Raw genomic sequence first — 19,830 nt, forward strand, 5'->3', positions numbered from 1 at the left:
AAGCCCTAGTTTCTGAGAAAAATTGATCTGAAAAGGTATGGACATCTAATAAATATGTAAAGCATTCAGGGAAGTTATCAGGAAATCTCTCACTGTGTGAGAAATTCCTTGATAACTGGACAGTAGGGAATATTTTAGTGTTTTGAACTATCAGTACTGGCAGCCCAAATGCAGCAGCAGAGATAGTAGACATACAAAAAATCTTCTACTTCATAGAAATATTTCTTATAAACCACCATTTTATGAAAAAAAGGTAAAAATCCAAATAATTGTTTTATTTCTAACATCTTTTGTTTAAAATAAATTACTTTTTTTGTTCATCATTTCATCAGTTAAGTTTTGCAATGGAGTGGTTCCAAAACATAAAAAAAGCAGTACCAAACATAGAAACTATAGTGATCTTATCAGAAAAGATAATAGTAATTATTATTTAAATAACAACAATTTTAAGTATTTGGCATCTTAAAAATTTGCTAATGTTGTATTGCTTATATTGTTTTAAGATATAAAAAACTATTTTAGAATGAAATTATCTGGTTACATACGACAACAGTAAAACTTTGCAATTAATGCCTACCAGCTCATCTTTGATGCTGCAGCACCCTGATTCAAATTAGTAACAGAAATTATTAACTTTTAACTAGTTTTCAATAACTACTCGTATGTTTCTGACCGAGTGCTATATAATTGGTATTCAGTCAAGACTACTGCTATAAGAGTAGTCTGAATATAATTGGGTATACAGTCTAATTTTGTCATTAGATTTTATAATTTCCTTATGAAATCACTGCTGTTTACAAATTTTGAACTCAACCATTCAAAAAATTGTTAATATGTTTAATTTTTGCTTAGTTGTTTATACTTAATATTTAAGATCGTATTTGTGATCTAAAGGAATTATGCTAATAATTTTCAAACCAATATTTATATTTACTAATTTTCTTTTTTGCTTTTTAGTTGAAGGCAAAAGGCTTGAATTGGAAAAGTATTTTAGAAAGAATTGATTTATCTCATCAGTTGATCTTAAAATGGTGTTCTTCATTGAAAAGTCCCGATAGTGCAATTTGCATCTCTACTTTGAAGAAGCTTTATTTGCTTGATCAGATCGATCAGTTTGTAATTGATAAGGTTGGTATGAATAAAATTGTTAACCTTTTGTTCTTATAATAAAAAATTTTCACAGTTCATTTTAAATCATTGTTGGCTATTTTTTTTTTTTTTTTTTTTTTTGATGTGCAATGGTAAACATTAATGCGTTTTTTTTTACAAAAATGAAATTTACCAACAACTTATTTACATTTTTCAAAATTGTTATTTTATAACATTTTTTATTTTTTATAGTCTTCAAAAATAATTTTTTTATTAAAAATCTTTATTTTATTTATATATATTTTTTTTATGGAACTATCAGCTTTTACTAAAATATAAATTCATTGAAAAAATAGTCTCCCATCAACTGCAGTAATTGGTTGGTTAGCCTGTATTTGCTTAACAAAGAGTAAATAAATAAATAAATAAATAAATCCAAAAATCTTATAATTGTTTAAACTTCATATGATAAGCAAACCAAGATTATACTATTTGTGGGAGTAACTCATGTTGCCATGTATAATTTTGTCTTGATTACCACTTTTATGTATCACACAATTACATTCTAGATAATGTATTTTGAATAAGGTTAATGATGATAATAAATAAATAATTATTTTATGGATGGTTTCAAAGTTGTTTATTTGTGGTTATAGCTGACCGACAGTAACCATAACTACTGATTTTATTTTTTTCCATCAAAAACACCTAGATTAATTTTACAGAATAATTTTTGAGTTTTACTATACGACTAATAATTTATCAACATTATTTTACTATATAAAATAGTAATAGTAGTAGTCATACAAACAACTTTGCTTTTAACATATTTTACATCTTAGTTAAAATACATTTCTATAAAATTAAATACTATAATATTAAGCCACAGGAACTTACCTTTTTGCCTAATGCTTTTTGTATCTCTGTCATTTCTTAGTAGTCGTTATTTTTAATAGGTTATTAATGGCATAAAAAAGAAATATTAACTAATATAGGGGTTATACAATCCTATTCTACAACATTTTTAAAGTAATACGTGTGAAATAGTATTACCTATAATATATTCATAAGCCGATACAAATTAAAATTACTCAAATAAAGTAATATAAAAGTAAATTAAAGTATAAAATATTACTGCTTTATATATTTAAAAGTAAATTAAAGAAATTCAAGCAGGCCTGTAGTAAATGAGAAATATTACAAAATTGAGGCTGCTTTATTTGAAAAATGCTATTTTCTATATACAACAGTAAATAGAAATGCTCTGACAATGAAAAAAGATTTAAAGTCATAAATATGATTATTGAAACGATAATTATTATTTTTTTTAATTTTAATAAATAGAATTTTCATGGGATATAATTGTTCATTAGCTTCAGACTTTCAGATGGCGTAATCAAATTATGCAATTTTCAAAGAATTTACTCCAAATCTTTGAAATCAGAATGAATTTATTGTCTGGTAGCTGTTCTGTTCTCATTGATTTCTCCCACATTAACCTCAAATATCTCATTTCAGAGAATCTATTTCTTGATATCACAGAATGAAATAGGGCTGATTCTTGAATATCCAACAAGAACAGATCAAGATCTAAGTAACTTAACTATATGAAATGAATAATTCAATTCTTATATGTGGAAATACTGCACACACTATTATTATGGTAGTAGCTTCCGCAGCAGTACATTATTCAGTTTGCTTAATGTCATTTATCATCAGTTACCAGTCAGATATTACTTCCTTCCTTTGTCTGCCTTTTTCTAAAATATCCTCAAAGAATGATTTGAATAGGGAGTCTGCCAGCAAATGTTTTATTTTTATTAGAAGTCTGACACACTGTTCAATCTTTCTATATCAGATGGTTTTCTATGATAAAAGGTTCTCAGGTAACTGTGTTTGGCTTTCTTAGATCCTACTAAATATATCTGAGGAAGGACAGTCCAATAATATTCATCACTCTTATTTGATGATGTAACCTCATGAGTCTCTAAATTTTGATTGTTGTTTACTGCAGCTGTCTCAAGGATGCCATTATCTTAGGACTCATACTGATCTTCTGGATTGTCCTGAAACACTGAAAAAGTTTACTGTTATTAAGTCACTGCAATCTCACCACTTTACTAATCATAAAATAACAGTAAGATCACTGAGAATTGAGCTAGAATCTTAAATGAAATTGAAGACTAAGGAATCATTTTTCCCCTTTCTACCTAAAATTCCTGACTGAGGATATAAATGATTTATGGAGAGAGGTGATTAAAAGTAAACACAAATTCCTAGAAATAAATATTTCACATGCAAAATATATATGAATATTTAGTGAATACACACATGCGCATGCACAAATACAAAAATATTCATACAGATTCATATTAATAAACATGTGCATTATTTTGTAATAAATTTTAGCTCTCACTTATATGGCACAACAGACCATAACAAGGTTTCCGTTGAGAACTCCAGCTTAATCGAACTGATAAACTACAACCCACCACCATTCTCCACTATCCAAGCCCCTTGGCATACTCTTCTCCACGTCTCTAGTCATTTATTTTTTAGTTACACCTTTATTATTATACCACCTTGGACCTAGTGAATATTTACAACTTAAAAATTCATAAACTTAAAAAAATATATCTTTTGAATTATTCATAGAATAAATTTCACGTATGTGAAATTTATTTGCCTAATTCACTACTAGTGAACTGATATTTTTTTATCATGAATTTTACAAAGTCTGTATCCTGTGTCCTAACATAAGCCTATAGAAGCTTTATTAATTAAAATAATGTTAACAAAAGAAATTCAGATTATAAAGATTAGTATTGATGATGGTCTAGTTTCGGTTAAACTTCAGTTATTTCAGAACAAAGCAGTACCTAATTCCTTTAGCCAATTGCAATGCTAAAAATAATGTGCTGTACTTTGTGCACTGTAACATGTAACTTAACAGACTATGAGTGTTAATCCTACAACAATTTTGAAAAAAATTTATTTAGGTATTTTGTTCATTATAATTAGGTAAAAAAAAAGGTGTAAATTGCTTCTATTTTTATTTGGATGCTTTATCTACTGTTAATAAATATGCCCAATTAACTTTGTAAGACATTAAAATATCTTCTAAATAGAAGAATATGAAAGAAGGATAAAAGCCATTTGATAAACCAGCTTCAATAAATCACTGAAGTTTGGGTTTATTTAACCCAAATATCGATTAAAATAGCTGAGTTGAATTAACCTGGATTAGTGATTGATTGGACAAGTAAATCTGTTGATGGTTATATGTGTTTACTTATTTGATATAACAGTTGTTAGTGCTTAAAATTTACAAACCATTCCTTGCGTATTATTGTTCAAAAATAATTTTGTTTGCAAGATAAACTAATACTACTATAACATACTGCAATCTACTATGATTACTTATGTAGGTCCTAATATTTCATAAAATAAAAACTCATTCAGTTAATAAATGTGAAATCTGATAACTATTAATATTCAGAATCTCCAAACATATTTAAAATATTTTTGTTGATTGTACTGTTTAGTTGTCATATTGTAGAAGTTTATTTAATTAAGTTCCTTAAGCCTATGTTCTTTTTATGTATGTTTTCTCTGGAAAGGTGAATGGAACAATTTGAAAATGCTGGTTTTAAAGTATGTTTTATTCATCTTTCTGGTGATTAGTGGTAAATTATTTTGTGGTTACACATGAATTAAGCTTATATAGCCCAATTTGCAATAAAATTAACAGTGAAAAGAAGTAGTTAAATTCATTTTGTTTAATATCTGCTAATGCATTATCAAATATTTAAATGTCTGTGAATCTATTTACCAGGATAATGAAAAAAAATCTAATATTGTCAAACAAAAAATACTTAAGCAACTATATATGAGTTATTTTATTTATATATCCCATGAATATAAGTTATCATAATCTATAATTTTTATGACTGAAATGTAATTGCATCATTATTAAATTACATTTATAAAAAAAAATGTGTTGGTTATTTCATTGCTTGAATATTTTATCATATCTTTTTCTCTTGGAAAATGTTCTGTGGGGGTATTATAAGAATGCATATTGCAGATTATTTTTACAATATATAGTTTATTGAACTACAGATTGCTAGTATACCATATGCTTAACTTGCACTGATTCTGTTAATTTTTTTTTTTTTTTTAGATGATACTAGAAGATGCTACATGGAAAGTTGTGGATAAAGAAGCTGCTTCTGCACAAGAAAAAGCAAACAAGTATTGTGTTAAGTTGAATTTAAAGGATGATGCAACTTGTCAAGTCAATATACAAAAGCTCTTCATGACTAATCAACTTGATGATGATACTATGAACTATGTAAGAATGTATTTGTTTATTATGTTTCCTTTTTCCAAATTTAAATTGTCTGTAAACTTAACTAAATAGATTTTATGCTCTTGTTAATTGTTTGTTAATGACAATTCATCATCTGCTGAGTCAGCTTAACAAAAGAAACAAACAAAAAATTGAGAACCTTACTTGTAATTAAGAAAATTTAGATCTGACAACTAACTGATATTTTATGTATCAAGTAGAGTATTATTTGCCATGCCGAAGCAGATTTAAACCAGACATGGTCCTGTACATTGGGATTGTAAGATATATTGCACATAACTTCTTTCTACAGTCATAATAATTTAAGATTACCTGTAAGTAAAGTTTCTGATGTCCAGTTAACTCTCTTTTGACTGGTGCAGTTAAAAGATTGTGAAAATATTCAAGTGCTTCTGTCTAATAGGTATACAAAAAAGAATATTGTGATTTTAATTTATTGTAATATCTCTTTGATGTGGTGAATAGTGATGATTTAAAACTAGAATCAAAGAGCAAAAAGAAAAATTTTAGTTGTGTGAATGGCTGTAATTGATTCCTTTTCTTTCCGCTTGGCAGTGGCACTAGCAAAGATGGTAAACTCTACACAGAAAGCTTTTTGGATTTTGTAGTTATCCTAAAGGTGTCTGGTGGTGAATTCATCATCACAAATCAGCTGATTTTGAAGTTGAGAGTTATAAGGTTCAAATTCTGGTAACGGCAGTTACTTTTGTACGGATTTGAATACTAGATTGTTGATATCGGTGTTCTTTGGTGGTTGGGTCTCTATTAACCACATGTCTCAGGAATGGTTGTATTGAGACTGTATAAGACTACAGTTCAATTACATTTGTCATATCACACTCGTTCATGCTCTGAAGTAATAACTTACAGTGGTTCTGGAGGCTAAACAGAAAACAAAAGTTTCCTAAAGGTGAATGATTAGTTACAGTACAATGAGCATTCTGTAGAAAGTTTAATTGTGATCCTCCAGCTGATTTGTTTTGTGAAAGTTAGAAGCAACTATAATCAACTGATTTGTACTATGTAAATAAAGATTTTGTGTGTGTGTGTGTGTGTGTGTGTGTGCATGTGCACACATGTGTGTGCTGCATGTGTATGTGTATATGGTTGTATACATATATATTTAAATTGTATTAAATAAACCACCTGGTATAAATATTGAGGTAATTCATATCAACCTTAATTTTTCATGAATGTTCTTTTGCAGGATCCTGCATCCTCAGTCATGATTGAAATAATTCCATTATTGTATAAAAATTCTAAAATAATGATAATTACGTATAAATTTATTATGAGTGCTGGTATCTGTTGCAGTTTTTATAAGAATGTCTCCCTCAAACACTGTCTGATGGTTTATCAAATTTGAATTTTGTTTATATTTATATATGTAATATTTTTATAATATATTTCATTTTGTCATCATTGTTAATATATAATACTTCTAAATTTGTGTTTATCCTATATAAATAGAATCACAATCATTACATTTAGTCTTATAAATTCCTCACAGATTGTTTATTTTGTTATTTTGTTATTCTTTTTTTATTTTTTTAAATATTTTATTATCCGGTTATTAAGATTGTATACTGGTTTAAATATTTCTTTACTGTACGTTTTAGTAATGTTTTCAATGCTATTATTAGTGTATAAATACTTTATGTACATTTTTCACTCTTTAGTGTCTTATTATGTATTGTTTTTAAGGTAGTTATTTTGTTAATTTGTTAAATGTGCAAATGTGAATTTTAGATTTTCATTATAAGAATGTAATTTGTTTAATAATATTATTGAATGTTCATTGTTTATTACTAGTGTATATATATTAACCTGGTAATAATTGAAGTTGATTTAATGAAAATCTAAAATTCACATTTGAAATAGATAATAATAGAACGTTACATTATTTAGATGTCAACATTGAAATTAAGGATAAAGAAATTGAAACAATAGAACCAAATTGAAACCTACATCTAATAATACAATAATAAATAAAATATCAAATCACTTTGGTCTCATAAAACTAACACTTACACAGATATGATTAACAGAGCAATCAAATACACACATAATAGCAAAGAAAAGTTAAATGAGATAAACATCATAAAACATACAGCAGTTGAAATTAGATGTGATACTACTTTAATTAGAAATATTATAAAGAACAACTATTAAAACACATTAATGAAATAACTACCTTACAAAGAATACATAATAAGAGACAAAAAAGTGAAAAACATACTTTAAGTATTTATGCAACTAATTATATAATATTTATTCAGACACTCCACAAAGTACAGAATTAAAGAACATTCTTACCTTATTTTTTTTCACATTAAAGCACTTTTGGGCATAAGTCCTTCCTCAGTAATGTACTGTATTAACATATATATAGCATGTTAAAGGAAATTTTAATATATAACATTTTAAATTAAAAAAAAAAAAATTTCTATTGACTGATCAAATTTGTTATATAAATTTTAATGTATCATGTTATGTAATTTGTAAATATAAAAAAGTAAAATTTTAATAAAAAAAAACAGTACTGAAGATCGGCTTATGCTTGAAAGTGTTTTAATTTGAAAAAAGTAAGGTAAGAATGTGCTTTAATTCTGTACTTTGTGGAGTGGCTAAATAAGTTTTATATTATGTAATTAGCTAGATTTTATGTACAGAGGAGATATAGATTACAAAAAATTTAATTAAATAAATTAATAACTGTTTATATACTAATAATATCATAGAAGGCATTACTAAAACTTAAAATAAAGAATTATTTAAGCCAGCAAACATATCTAATAAACATATAATAAAATATTTAAAAAACAAAACAAAAATTAATAATAATAAAATAAACAATCTATGTGGAATTTATAAAATTAAATGTAATTATTGTTATGTTATTTAAACAGGAAAAACAAATAGAAACTTTAAAATTAAATTTCTCAAATATTATAGAAATTACAAAAATAATAAGTTAGGTTTATCTAATATGACAGACTATCTAATAAACAATAAAAATTCTATTTCTGATATTAATACAAATTTAGAAATAAGTAAAGATGACATAAAATTAAATGTATTAGAAAAATATTACATTATATATATATATATGAAAAAAATTAAGGTAAGATATGTTAATCTCAATATTCTCTACTAGGTGGTTTATTTAATAGAATTTAGATATAATTTAATAGTACAGAGGAATAATATGAATCTTAAAAATATTAATTTCAGTAAAGTGTATACCAGATGTGTAAATATTAAACCAGAATTTTTGTATAGAAAATATACGTTAATTGTATGAGAATGATAAAAAATATTATATTCAAAATATTTTCCATCACTAGCTATACATTTTTCCCATCTATCTGACAATTTATCAATGCCACGCCAAAAAAACTGTTGCTTCTTTGAGGCAAACCAGTCATCGAGGTATTTTCATAAGAACTGAAGCGCTGCTTGGAAAGTGCATGTCCCATCGATGCAAATAAATATTAGCCAGATGGAACCAAGTCTGGTGAGTAAGCCGCATGTGAAATTATTTTCCAACTGAACGTCTCAGTCGTTTCTTTGACTAGTTTTGCTGTATATAATGGTGCATTATCATGAAGCAAAATCACTTAGTGTTGCCTTTTTTGATATTCTGGTTCTGGTTGTTTTTCATGCAATACATGATTCAAATTGATCATTTGTTGTCAGTAAAATTCAGTATTAACAGTTTTGCCAGGTTTTAGCAGCTCATAATAGATCCCACCCTTCTAATCCCACCAAACACAGAGCATTGTCTTCTTTCCATAGCAATTTGTCCTTGAAATCGATTTGGATGGTTCTACTGGTGTTACCCATGATCTACATTTAGGATTCTCAAAATATATCCACTTTTCATCACCTGTCACAATTCAATGGAGAAATGACTTTTTTTTTGTAATTGGTAATGCTTTCTTTTGTAATGCATTTTGCAAGTGGTTTTTTGGTTTTCTTGCTGTCTTTCATTCAGTTCATGAGGAACCCATTTTCCCATCTTCTGGATCTTTCCCATGGCTTTCAAACGTATGGAGGCAGCGATTTGTGTTACATTCAATTGATCCACAAGTTGTTGCATTTGAGCATCATCCTCATCCAACAATGCTTGCAATTTGCTGTCTTCAAACGTTTTTGGTGATCTTCCATGTTCTTCGTTTCTCATGTCAAAATCACCACTTTTGAATTTTTTAAACCACTCAGAGCACTGTGATTTACCAAGAGCATGCTCACCATAAGCTTCAACAAGCATTTGATGCAATTCTGCAGCAGTTTTCTTTAAATCAATGCTGTTTTCTTTAAATTTCTTTAAACAGTTTTCTTTAAACAGAAAATCAATGCTGTCTGCAAATTGCAGTTTGTAGGCACAAAACTCGACATTTTCAATGCTAATTAAAATTATGCTGTTGTATGAAATTGTTGTGAGTTGAAAATCTTTGTCAGCTGTTAAAGAAAGAAAATTGCACCAATGATGCGGTTTGGTGATAACTACATTGACAGCTAGGGCCATTTATGGGCAAATTCTGGTTTCATATTTACAGACCTGGTATATATAGTATAGAGTAGCAAGGTACATATACAGATGATAGAACAGTGGCATGATGGGTATACGTGTAAAGGGATTTCATTTGGAAAGAAAGAGTACTGGCTGCCAGCAAGACATGTAACTAAGTGAATTGCATCAAAGAGACTTCACTAATATTGATTGATTTGTGTTATTAAGAATTATCATCGTTAATAAAAATATCAGTGTGGTGCAGCCTTCTTAATAAGTAGCTATCTAAATAAACTATAGCTACATGTAACGGCTTTTTGCAAATATTTTTTGACTTTTCTGCTGCGAATATCAATTATAAATAGATAATTCAATTGATTTAGAAAAAAACCTTTTTTGTAGACCATTTTATTCTTCTGCTATGTGTATTTTAATAATAATAAATATCCTGTAATGGTGCCCAAAGTTTATTATTTATATTTAAATAATATGCATATTTTAGTCCAGGGAAATATGTTGGAACTCTGTGTGTTTTATATACACATTGTTATTGTGATAGGTTATTTTATAACTGCTATTAAAAATTATAATTTAACAATGCTTATCTCTCCCATAATTTAAACAAGATATTATTTGAATTACTTTCTAGTATTTCTTAATTTAACTATTATTATTTTTTTTGTTTCAGTTATTAAAATTGAAGGCTGATTATAAAGCAATTGTAAAGATTTGCGACGAGACTCGTTCTGTAACTGATGATTGGTGTACTTCATTAAAAACCTCTGATAAAGATTGTAAATTAGATTTACAGAAATTGGCAATAACTGGCCAGATAGATGGAAATGTTATAAATAGAGTACGTAATATTAAAGCAGAATACAATAAACAGTATTTAGTATATTTATGGTTAGTTAGCTTCTTTAAATATAAACGTAATATTAAAGCAGAATACAATAAACAGTATTTAGTATATTTATGGTTAATTAGCTTCTTTAAATATAAAGTATGTACTTACTTGAATATATTAAATTAAAAAAATGTGTAGAAACTATGAAATTATCCTACATTATTAAAATGCGTATTTTTAGAATTTTAAATTAGCTTACAAAAATATTCTTTTTGTTTTAAAATTTTTGTAATTAATCAGTTGCTCAAAGATTGTGAACTGTTATACTTGATTTGGGAGGAAATAATTTGAGAACTGATTCCAGAATTTAAAATAAGGAAAAAAGTTCATACAAACATATGTTTGAAAATACTTATCAAGTTACATCTAGCAAAACATTTGGCCTGGATTTCAGTTTCCCTGGTTAAATGAAGTCATACTGAAATTTTTAAGGTGTTATTTAAGGGGTAAATATGTTGGTTTCTTGTGTTTTTTTACCTGAAAAATTGAATAAAACAGGTCCCACAATTGTATCTCCTGTAGTTTTTTCAAGATATACAACATAAAACAGAAAACTTCAGTGACAAAAAAATGTTTTTTTTAAGTTTGAAGTTCAATAACATTTTTAAATGACTAATAATGCATAAATTTTATTAACCAAACTTGTAGAGAATTTAATTCTGAAGAAAATGATTTAATGAAGTTTCTGAAAAACAAATGAAAAAATCAACTTTTATTATTAAAAATAAAACAGAACAAACAGAAAAATGTTATGAATTTGTAAAAATTAAAAACAATAAATTTAGAATTTTTGAAATATTAGGTTGCCAATACTAACTGTTTGCTTTGAAATTAATTTGAATACTACTCATTGTCATAAAATGTGGTTGCTTTTAATAATAAACATTAGGCGGTTTAGTTGTTTTTGAAAATCAAGTTATTTATTTTTGAAAATCAAATTTTAATTATATTAATCATATTATAATCATATATAATCATATTAATCATATTATATTAATCATTAATTTTAATTTATATTAATCAAATTTATTTTTGAAAATCAAGTTATGTAGTGTTTTTGTATTTGTTGTACTGTAAATTGAATCCATATTTTTTTAAGTTGAATTTGATTTTAAAAAAGTAAAATTCTGCTTTGAATTCTTTTTTTTTAAGTGCTGTGTCTCTTCACTCATGCAGAATATACTGACATTCGTGAGAATGGTGCACTTCCCAGCGCTTATGTTTTATTTGAACAATAACTGGTACACAGTAATGAAAGGGGAGACATTTTTCAGGTGGTACAGCTTTACAGCTTAGTCCTACAATGAGCATGCAAAAAACACAACTCAACATTCCAGAAAATATGGTATGGAGGACATACATGTCTACTGACTGCATCCTTATCATGTTCAGAAAGTTCAACACCTTCAGCTTGGTGAACATGCCAGATGGCTGCAGTTTGTCAACAAGTTAACAATAATTATCACTTTTACCCATAGTGGATTCTAGACAATGAATTTTTTACAGTGCTTGAAAATTTCTCATTGGCAAATTGAAATATATTATCAACTTTATGGAGCACCAATGAAGTAAGGCAAATCTTAGGCGAGAAATATACTGGTAAATGGATTGTACATAGAAGGCCGGTAAATTGGCCACCTAGATCATCGGATCTTACTCCCTTAGATTACTGTTTATGAGGATGGTTGAAATGTAAGTTGTACAAGCAAAAAGTAGACATACATGATGAATAGATTGTTTGCATTCTCAGTGCTGCTGCCCTCATCAAAGAACATGAAGATATCATTAGATTGGCGACAGAAAATATAAGGAAACAAATTAAAAAGCGCATCGATGTCAGTGGTGGAGTTTTTGAACATTTATTATAAATTAATACAATATAAAACACAGTGAGCATTCTTTTTTGAATAAATTAAAAATATTTTAATTTTTCAAAGATCTAAATCTTGTTTTAAAAACAGCTTTTTAATTTTTGCAAACTCATATCATTTTTATGTAAGTTTTGTGTTTTTAGTAAAAAATGAATTTTTTTTTGTTTTTCATAGACCTTATTACATTAATTTCCCCATAATTAAATTCACAACAAGTTTTGAAAATAAATTTATCCATTTATTACTCGTTTAAAAAAGTTATATGCCAAACCTAAAAAAAGTGTTTTTCATCACCAAATTTTTTCAGTTTTACATTGGATATAATGAAAACTAATGGATATTCAGTCTTGGACCTGCGTTATTTGATTTTTTAGGTCAAAAAGAATAAGAAACCATCAAGTTTACCCTTTATATAGTGCCTTAAAAATTTCAATATGACCTCATTTCACTGTGGAAACTGAAATCTGGGCCAAATTTTTCACTACCTTAAGTCGATAACAAAGCATTTTTGGACATATGCCTGTATGAACCTTTTTCTTATTTCAAGCTGTGAATCAGTTCTCAAATTATTTCCCTTTCTTCCTGAATTACCCTCATTTAAAAAATAACAAACAAATCAGGCTTTGGGTACAATCTATTCACTACAGACACACATACAGTGTTCTTGCATATCTAAACATTCATATCAGCATTCATCTACCACTTTCTAAATTTTTTGTTTACTGCATTTAATATTTTCTACTGTTTTTTTTTTTTGGATCTCTACATTACTCTTCCAGAATAGGAGATAGTCACTGGAATCAAAATCCAGTGAATGTGAGAGATGAAATACCAATATTTTTGGAGGTCAAACAAACACTATTGTGCTGTTAAGTCCAAAAGTAAGAGTAGTGTGCATCTGTAGTTTGACTTGATACAGAATGTTGTAATTGTACAATATCTGATCATTTCTGCTTCTCTTTATCCCACTTCAGATTAATGCAAAAGTTTTTATTAACCATTTGGCACCAACAAATGAATTCCTTTTAGATGGTGCTGTTGATAAAACATGATTAACAGTGATTTCTTATTACTCATTGTCTATTGTGCCTCCTTAAGGCACAAAAATAAGTATTGAATAATTTTGTTTCTTAAGGTGATTTCACTGGAAAGATTGTTGTTCTATTGCCAGTCATACCCATAAAATATCCTTTATCAAACACGGTGTTAGAAAAGAATTTTTGTTAATCTTTGGGCAATTTTTTCAGATTAGTTCAAAATCAATATTTTATTTTTTCTGCCCATCAGAGAGAAATCTAGAGATTAATAAGGTGGTTTATTTGTTGATAGACTGTTAGTTTAGCTCAACCTGTAAGATGAACTGAAGTACTCAAAAAGATAATGCTTAAAACAATAAATATTTAGAATCTTCTTCTAGGAGGACTATCTCTTAATCTTTGCCAATCTACCAATCGGAAGAAATTCCTAAACATTCATTCAACATCATTCATTTCATCATTTAATGTGCTGTACATTTTAACCACTTTTCTAATCATATGGTTCTAACCAAATCATCACCTTTGGCTTGTTTACCCCTTTCAGCAGACAATAAGTTGTGTAATTATTTTCTCTCTACAGTGGCTTAGAATACAGCTGACACACGTTCTTGAACCTTCACCTTGATTGTTTCAATGCGCATATAATAAAAAAAGTGGAAAATGAAGTTAGTATAAAATTAATATTATTTTTAATTATTATTATTGTAAAGGTAACATTTTGATGATACATACATTTCAAACAAAAATTAAGTCAACAAAATTATTCAGTTTACACTTGCCAGCCGCAAATATAGAATCAAAACTGTCTTGGTTACTTTTGAATGTAGGAGAAAAATCATTACAATGCTCTGAACTTAGTAATATTAAAATCATCGTTTCTGCAGTACATTTATTTTTATAAATTATTCTCACAGCTCATAGTTTTTGCTTCTTTATTGCATAATAATATATAACATTTTCTCAGACTAGATTACTCTATATTCCAGTTTCATTTTGAAAAATTAACCCAAAACATTATGTGCAGGGTTTTCAGTATTAATTGTTGGCTCAAGTTGTACTTGCATATGTTTGTTAATTTTGTGACAGTTCATAAGAAATTTGTTTTACAGTGATTTTTAGTAGATTCATAAAAACAATGTCATTCAATAATCACTGTATTTAATTCCTTCCAGAAAGAATTAAATGCAGCTGTAATTAATTTTTTCAGTAACTGTATTAAATGCTTATATGCAAACATTTATTCGTAAAACCAGAATGCTGTATGGATGTATGTGACCTCTGTGATCTTTAATGCTAAAACATTCCATTCTTCTTTACCTCATTTGAGAGAAATTATGTATCGCATCATTCCATGCACAAGAAAAATATCTGTAATCACTGTAAGCTGGTGTTTGTAAGTGTAATATTTATTTATTCACTGTGAGGTATGATCCATTTAACAAACTAATTAGAAGAATGAAACAATTTTTTCTCTGATTTTTCACTGAACCGATTAAAAAGAATAATAAAATAGATTCACAGGACACTGTTTGTTATATACCCTAACATTTTATTAAATGGCTCTCTTAATCAATGATTTGTAAAATTGTTTGTTTATCAGCTGTGTGATAGAATATTTTGGTATTATGACTGATTAACTTTAAAATCATTATCTGCCTTATCTATTAAAATATTTACCTATTAATATCTATGTTAGTTAATTAGTTGACTAATTGCAATTAATAGAATCTTAATTTTGGATCTTGGTAGGCATTGTATACTATCCTTAATTAATTTTTGTCATGAGTAATTGTTTTTTTTTATTTTACATTCTGAACAAAAAACTTTAAAAAAAATTTGTTTGACCACTCACAAGTTCATGATTGTTGCAAAATTAATACTCTATAACTAATTAATTTTTGCTTAGTTGCTTGTTTCTTTGTGTGTTTCTTCATCATCAACTGGCCTTGAATTGAACACCTCTGGAGCACATTTGTTTTATGAAGAAAGGACTGCTCATAAAATACTTGCGAACATCTGTTGCACTTATTTTTGAGATTGTATCAAATCTGATACAGAATTGGTGTTTTTATATGTTTATTAAAAAAGCAGAACACAATAGAAAAAAAGTGAACATCAGTATTGTTATAACTTTTCACTGTGTAGCCCATTGTGTAATGGCACAAGGTAATACCTTGCACATCCATGCAGCAGAAAATCTTTATTATTAGAGCATCATTAACAGAACATCCCTAATCCTAATTATTTTTATTACCATTTTATGTTAATTAGATTTTACTATTAATTCAGAATTATTTGCATAAATTTTTATTCTTATTTCACATCAAACAGATGTTACTGAATTTACTAATTATTTTTAATGCATTTTAAAACATTAAAAGAACTGTTTGATGTATCAAAAAGTAATGATATTGGTAATAGAAAGTAATGTATGCATCAGTATATTTTGTGGTATCAATGCTAATTATAAATGAGAATTTTAAAAATATCATGTAATTAGATTTTTTACTAATATGTAGCTGGAAACCAAGCATCTAATTCCTTTATGATCAAAGCAAAAGGGATCGACCTCCTTGTGCATAAACTTCACAGCTCAGTTGCTTGCATTTACTAAAACCTAACAATAATTAGTCTTCCAAACTTCAGTAGGGATGCAGTTCACCTTGTTTAGGAAAGGTTCTAAAAGGCTAAAAAAAGGTTGTCTGTTTCTAGAAGGTTTACATCAGTATAAAAAAATCTCTCCTCCGCAATGTTTTTGTAAACTTCTGTACAACTTTTATCCTATTTTTTACTGTTGTAGAGAGTAAACATGATAGATTCAGGCAGTAAGAATAAGGGCTTTGAACTGTCAGCAGCAGTGAACATATGATATGAACACTCCTTCCAGTGTCTTAAGAATATTCTATATGCTTGAACTAATCTGGAAAGATTCATTATTTTTGCCAGTCTTGAGCTAATTTATTGATCTGTGGCATACAATTAAGCCCTTACATTCTTACTAAAGTGTAATTCATTGCTATTGGTCACTTTAGGTGAAGTGGAACACATTTTCACAGCAATTTAGATTTACAATAATAACCTTCTAGAACCTTCAAAAGCGTCTGGTAAAATGTAGATCCTTACATGGAAATGGTTTTTATTTAATAATATTTGTTGGATATATCTGATCTTTAGATTACCATTTCAGTGTTATTGGTCTTTTATGGATATCAGCATAACAGATGAGAGACATTCTTCTAAGAAATTCTGCTTCTATTGTGGAGTCCTTGGTTCACAACTACAACCTTGAAGAAATGATTGAAATTATAAACTTTTAACATATCACAGAAGTAAAAGCCATGTTACCATCAGGAAATTCACATATGCATATATAGTTAACCCATAAGTTAATAATAATTTTGATTTCTTTGCCTATAACGTTAGGGGATAGCTACCTCTTCTTATTTTAAAATTCAGAAACAGTTTGTTACATATTGCCTACATTGCTGTTGCTGGGTAGAAGCTAACTGTCTCATTGTTAGATAAGTTTTCATTATTTTTCAAAGTTCTGCAATTAGTCAGTTGTCACTTTTGTTCTGCTTATTGTCATCACTCTATATATGTAGTGAACTTATCATTAATTTGTTGTTGAAGAATCCAAGCCATTAAGAGTCCTGGGTAAAAGTGTAGTCAGTATGTTGATTCAGTTGTTTTCTGAGTAAAGACCATTTCTAGTTATTTAACATGAAAAACAATTTATACTTCTTTCCTAAAGAAAAGGACTCCCAAGAACAATAATATATTGTCTAGGAAATGGAACAATAAGTGGTTTGCCTTGTTTTATTCTTTACCCTTCCCCCTAGCATCATTAGGCTTCAGAAAAAAGTGGGTTTTACACTAGACCACTAACAGTAATTGCTTATTTACCTGTGAAATTATAAGTAATCTGTTGATTACTTACTTCCCATAAGGTCCTTCATAATCATACCCCTGTAATTTGTTTCATTCTTTGTTTGGTAGCTGCTTTTACTATGGATATATAGTTGAGGTGTTTTCAGTTACTTTCTAAAATGATAGAGTTTGCTGCCCTTAGCATCCCATTTCACCCACTAATAATCTTTGCAGTTCTATTCTTGAGAGGACTCTTTTTATCATCCACATCTCTCTCACTGATAGACATTACCCAGTCATCTGTCTTTGTTGATAATAACTTCACCTCTTCTTTTAGGACCTCTATATTCTCTTTACATATTCTTAACTTTAGGAACCCAGTAAATGAACTTAAAAGTTTTCATAGCCTTTTCTTCAATCTGTTCTAATAGAATTCATCTAGTGAGGCTTTTTAGAATATGTGATAACAGACATTTCACATTTTTGTTGATACTTATACTACCATATATAGAAGATATGAGGTTCAACTCTCTTATTGGAGTGCTTAATTGGATGTATCAGCGATTAAGAATTTAAGTAATGTAAAACTAATATGCAGAGGTCCAATCTCCATGAAGTACTCAGAATGTTTAGAGAAAAACTGTGTAACTACAGAATTTAGGAAAGCCATAAAAAAGTCACTCAGTACACCCAGAGAGTTGGCTGAGGGAGTCACTAACCTGACTATTTCTAGTGATGTTAGTTGTAGATAAGATAGATTTGGCATAAGAGATTACTTATGCCAAATCTCTGTCGATAGATTGTGTTTTTGGAACAGTAGCAGGATTACAAGCAAACTACACATTCTGGTAATATTATTTTGATGTTAAAAAATTAGATACCTACCTGCGTTTGAAATCCTCTTAACGGCTACATTCTGGGTTATTATATGCCGTAATCTATGGTTAAAACCACTGGATAAAGGCAGGTTTCTTACTTTTTAAAAACAACTTTTAATTGCAATTGAAATTATGTTTGTAAAATTTTGGTTAATCTGCAGTAAGGGTACCTTCATTTTTTGCAGCTTTACTATTTTACCATTCCTGAATTCTATTCTTGCCTTTCAGTGCTATGGGTTTAATAAATTTTTATGCTTTTTTTAATAAATTAATTAGAAGACTGAAATAGTTTTTAAAAATTTTTGTTTCCTTTTCTGCAATCAATGTCCATAGTATGATATTGGTAGCACTTTCCTCATTTTCTCAAATCTCTCATAACCAGCTTCTTTATGTTACGCTTGGTCTAATGGTTTTCTAAATTCTCTACTAAAACATTTTTTCTCTAATATAAGAGTACTTGATACTCAAGACTTACAGAGTTTTGATCTCTTTGTTTAGGCGTTAAGTTACTTTGCTGAACTTCATTTGAGAAAAATTCTTATGAATTAGACTTTGAAGGAAAATTGTTCACTTAGTAGTAAATCTTTACTTCTTCAAAGTTTTTCTTTTTTGACTATATTTCTTAAGCATTTAAATTATTTTTATTGTTTCCATGAAATTTTTACTTTATACTCTGTCGATCAGTGTATGTTGATCCCTTACATTTTTATGTAAATCTTAATTTGTAATAATGTTTTATTTAACTGTTTTAAAGTTCCGTTCAAAGAATCAAACATGGAAAGAAATTGAAAAAGCTGCAGCTGTTTCTAACACACGAGTAAAAACATGGTGCAGTGAAGTACATGCTGAGATGGACTTGCGTTGTATTTCATCATTTGAAATACTTGAATTAACTGATCAATTAGATGAGAAAACAATAAGATATGTAAGTTATTCACTCTAATAATTCTAAAAAAAAATAATTATTATTTTACTTTTATACATTCATTTAAAAAAGAAAAACATTATTACTAGGTAGCATTAATATTGATAATACAAAACGTAGTAACTAATAAATTAATTATGAATTTTGTTTATCTTCAAAATTTAATTTTTTTTTTTTATTGGAATGGAATGGAATGCAAAGTTGACGGGAGTTTTACAATTTCTCCCTACAAATCACAGAACCTGGACAGTGTCCCTTGCTGCTGGATGATTCTAGAATCGGGCGTATTTTAAGGGTTTATCTTTATTAATGACGGGTCTAAATTTGAAGTTTTCTGTTATTTTATATTTTAGATTTTAAGGACG

At 28.0% G+C, this 19,830-nt stretch overlaps 1 protein-coding gene across 1 annotated transcript in view; it reads left to right on the plus strand.

The window, feature by feature from the left end:
* LOC142334470 (uncharacterized) overlaps window positions 1-19,830 on the plus strand; it is a 712,180-nt gene that overhangs the window by 262,953 nt on the left and 429,397 nt on the right. Inside the window, exons 43-46 of the mRNA XM_075382526.1 lie at window positions 958-1,128; window positions 5,273-5,443; window positions 10,666-10,833; window positions 19,295-19,465. Coding sequence (XP_075238641.1) covers window positions 958-1,128; window positions 5,273-5,443; window positions 10,666-10,833; window positions 19,295-19,465 — 681 coding nt within the window. The remainder of the gene's footprint in view (window positions 1-957; window positions 1,129-5,272; window positions 5,444-10,665; window positions 10,834-19,294; window positions 19,466-19,830) is intronic.

This window comes from Lycorma delicatula, chromosome 1, assembly GCF_047948215.1.
Source record: "Lycorma delicatula isolate Av1 chromosome 1, ASM4794821v1, whole genome shotgun sequence".
NCBI classification, from domain to species: domain Eukaryota; kingdom Metazoa; phylum Arthropoda; class Insecta; order Hemiptera; family Fulgoridae; genus Lycorma; species Lycorma delicatula.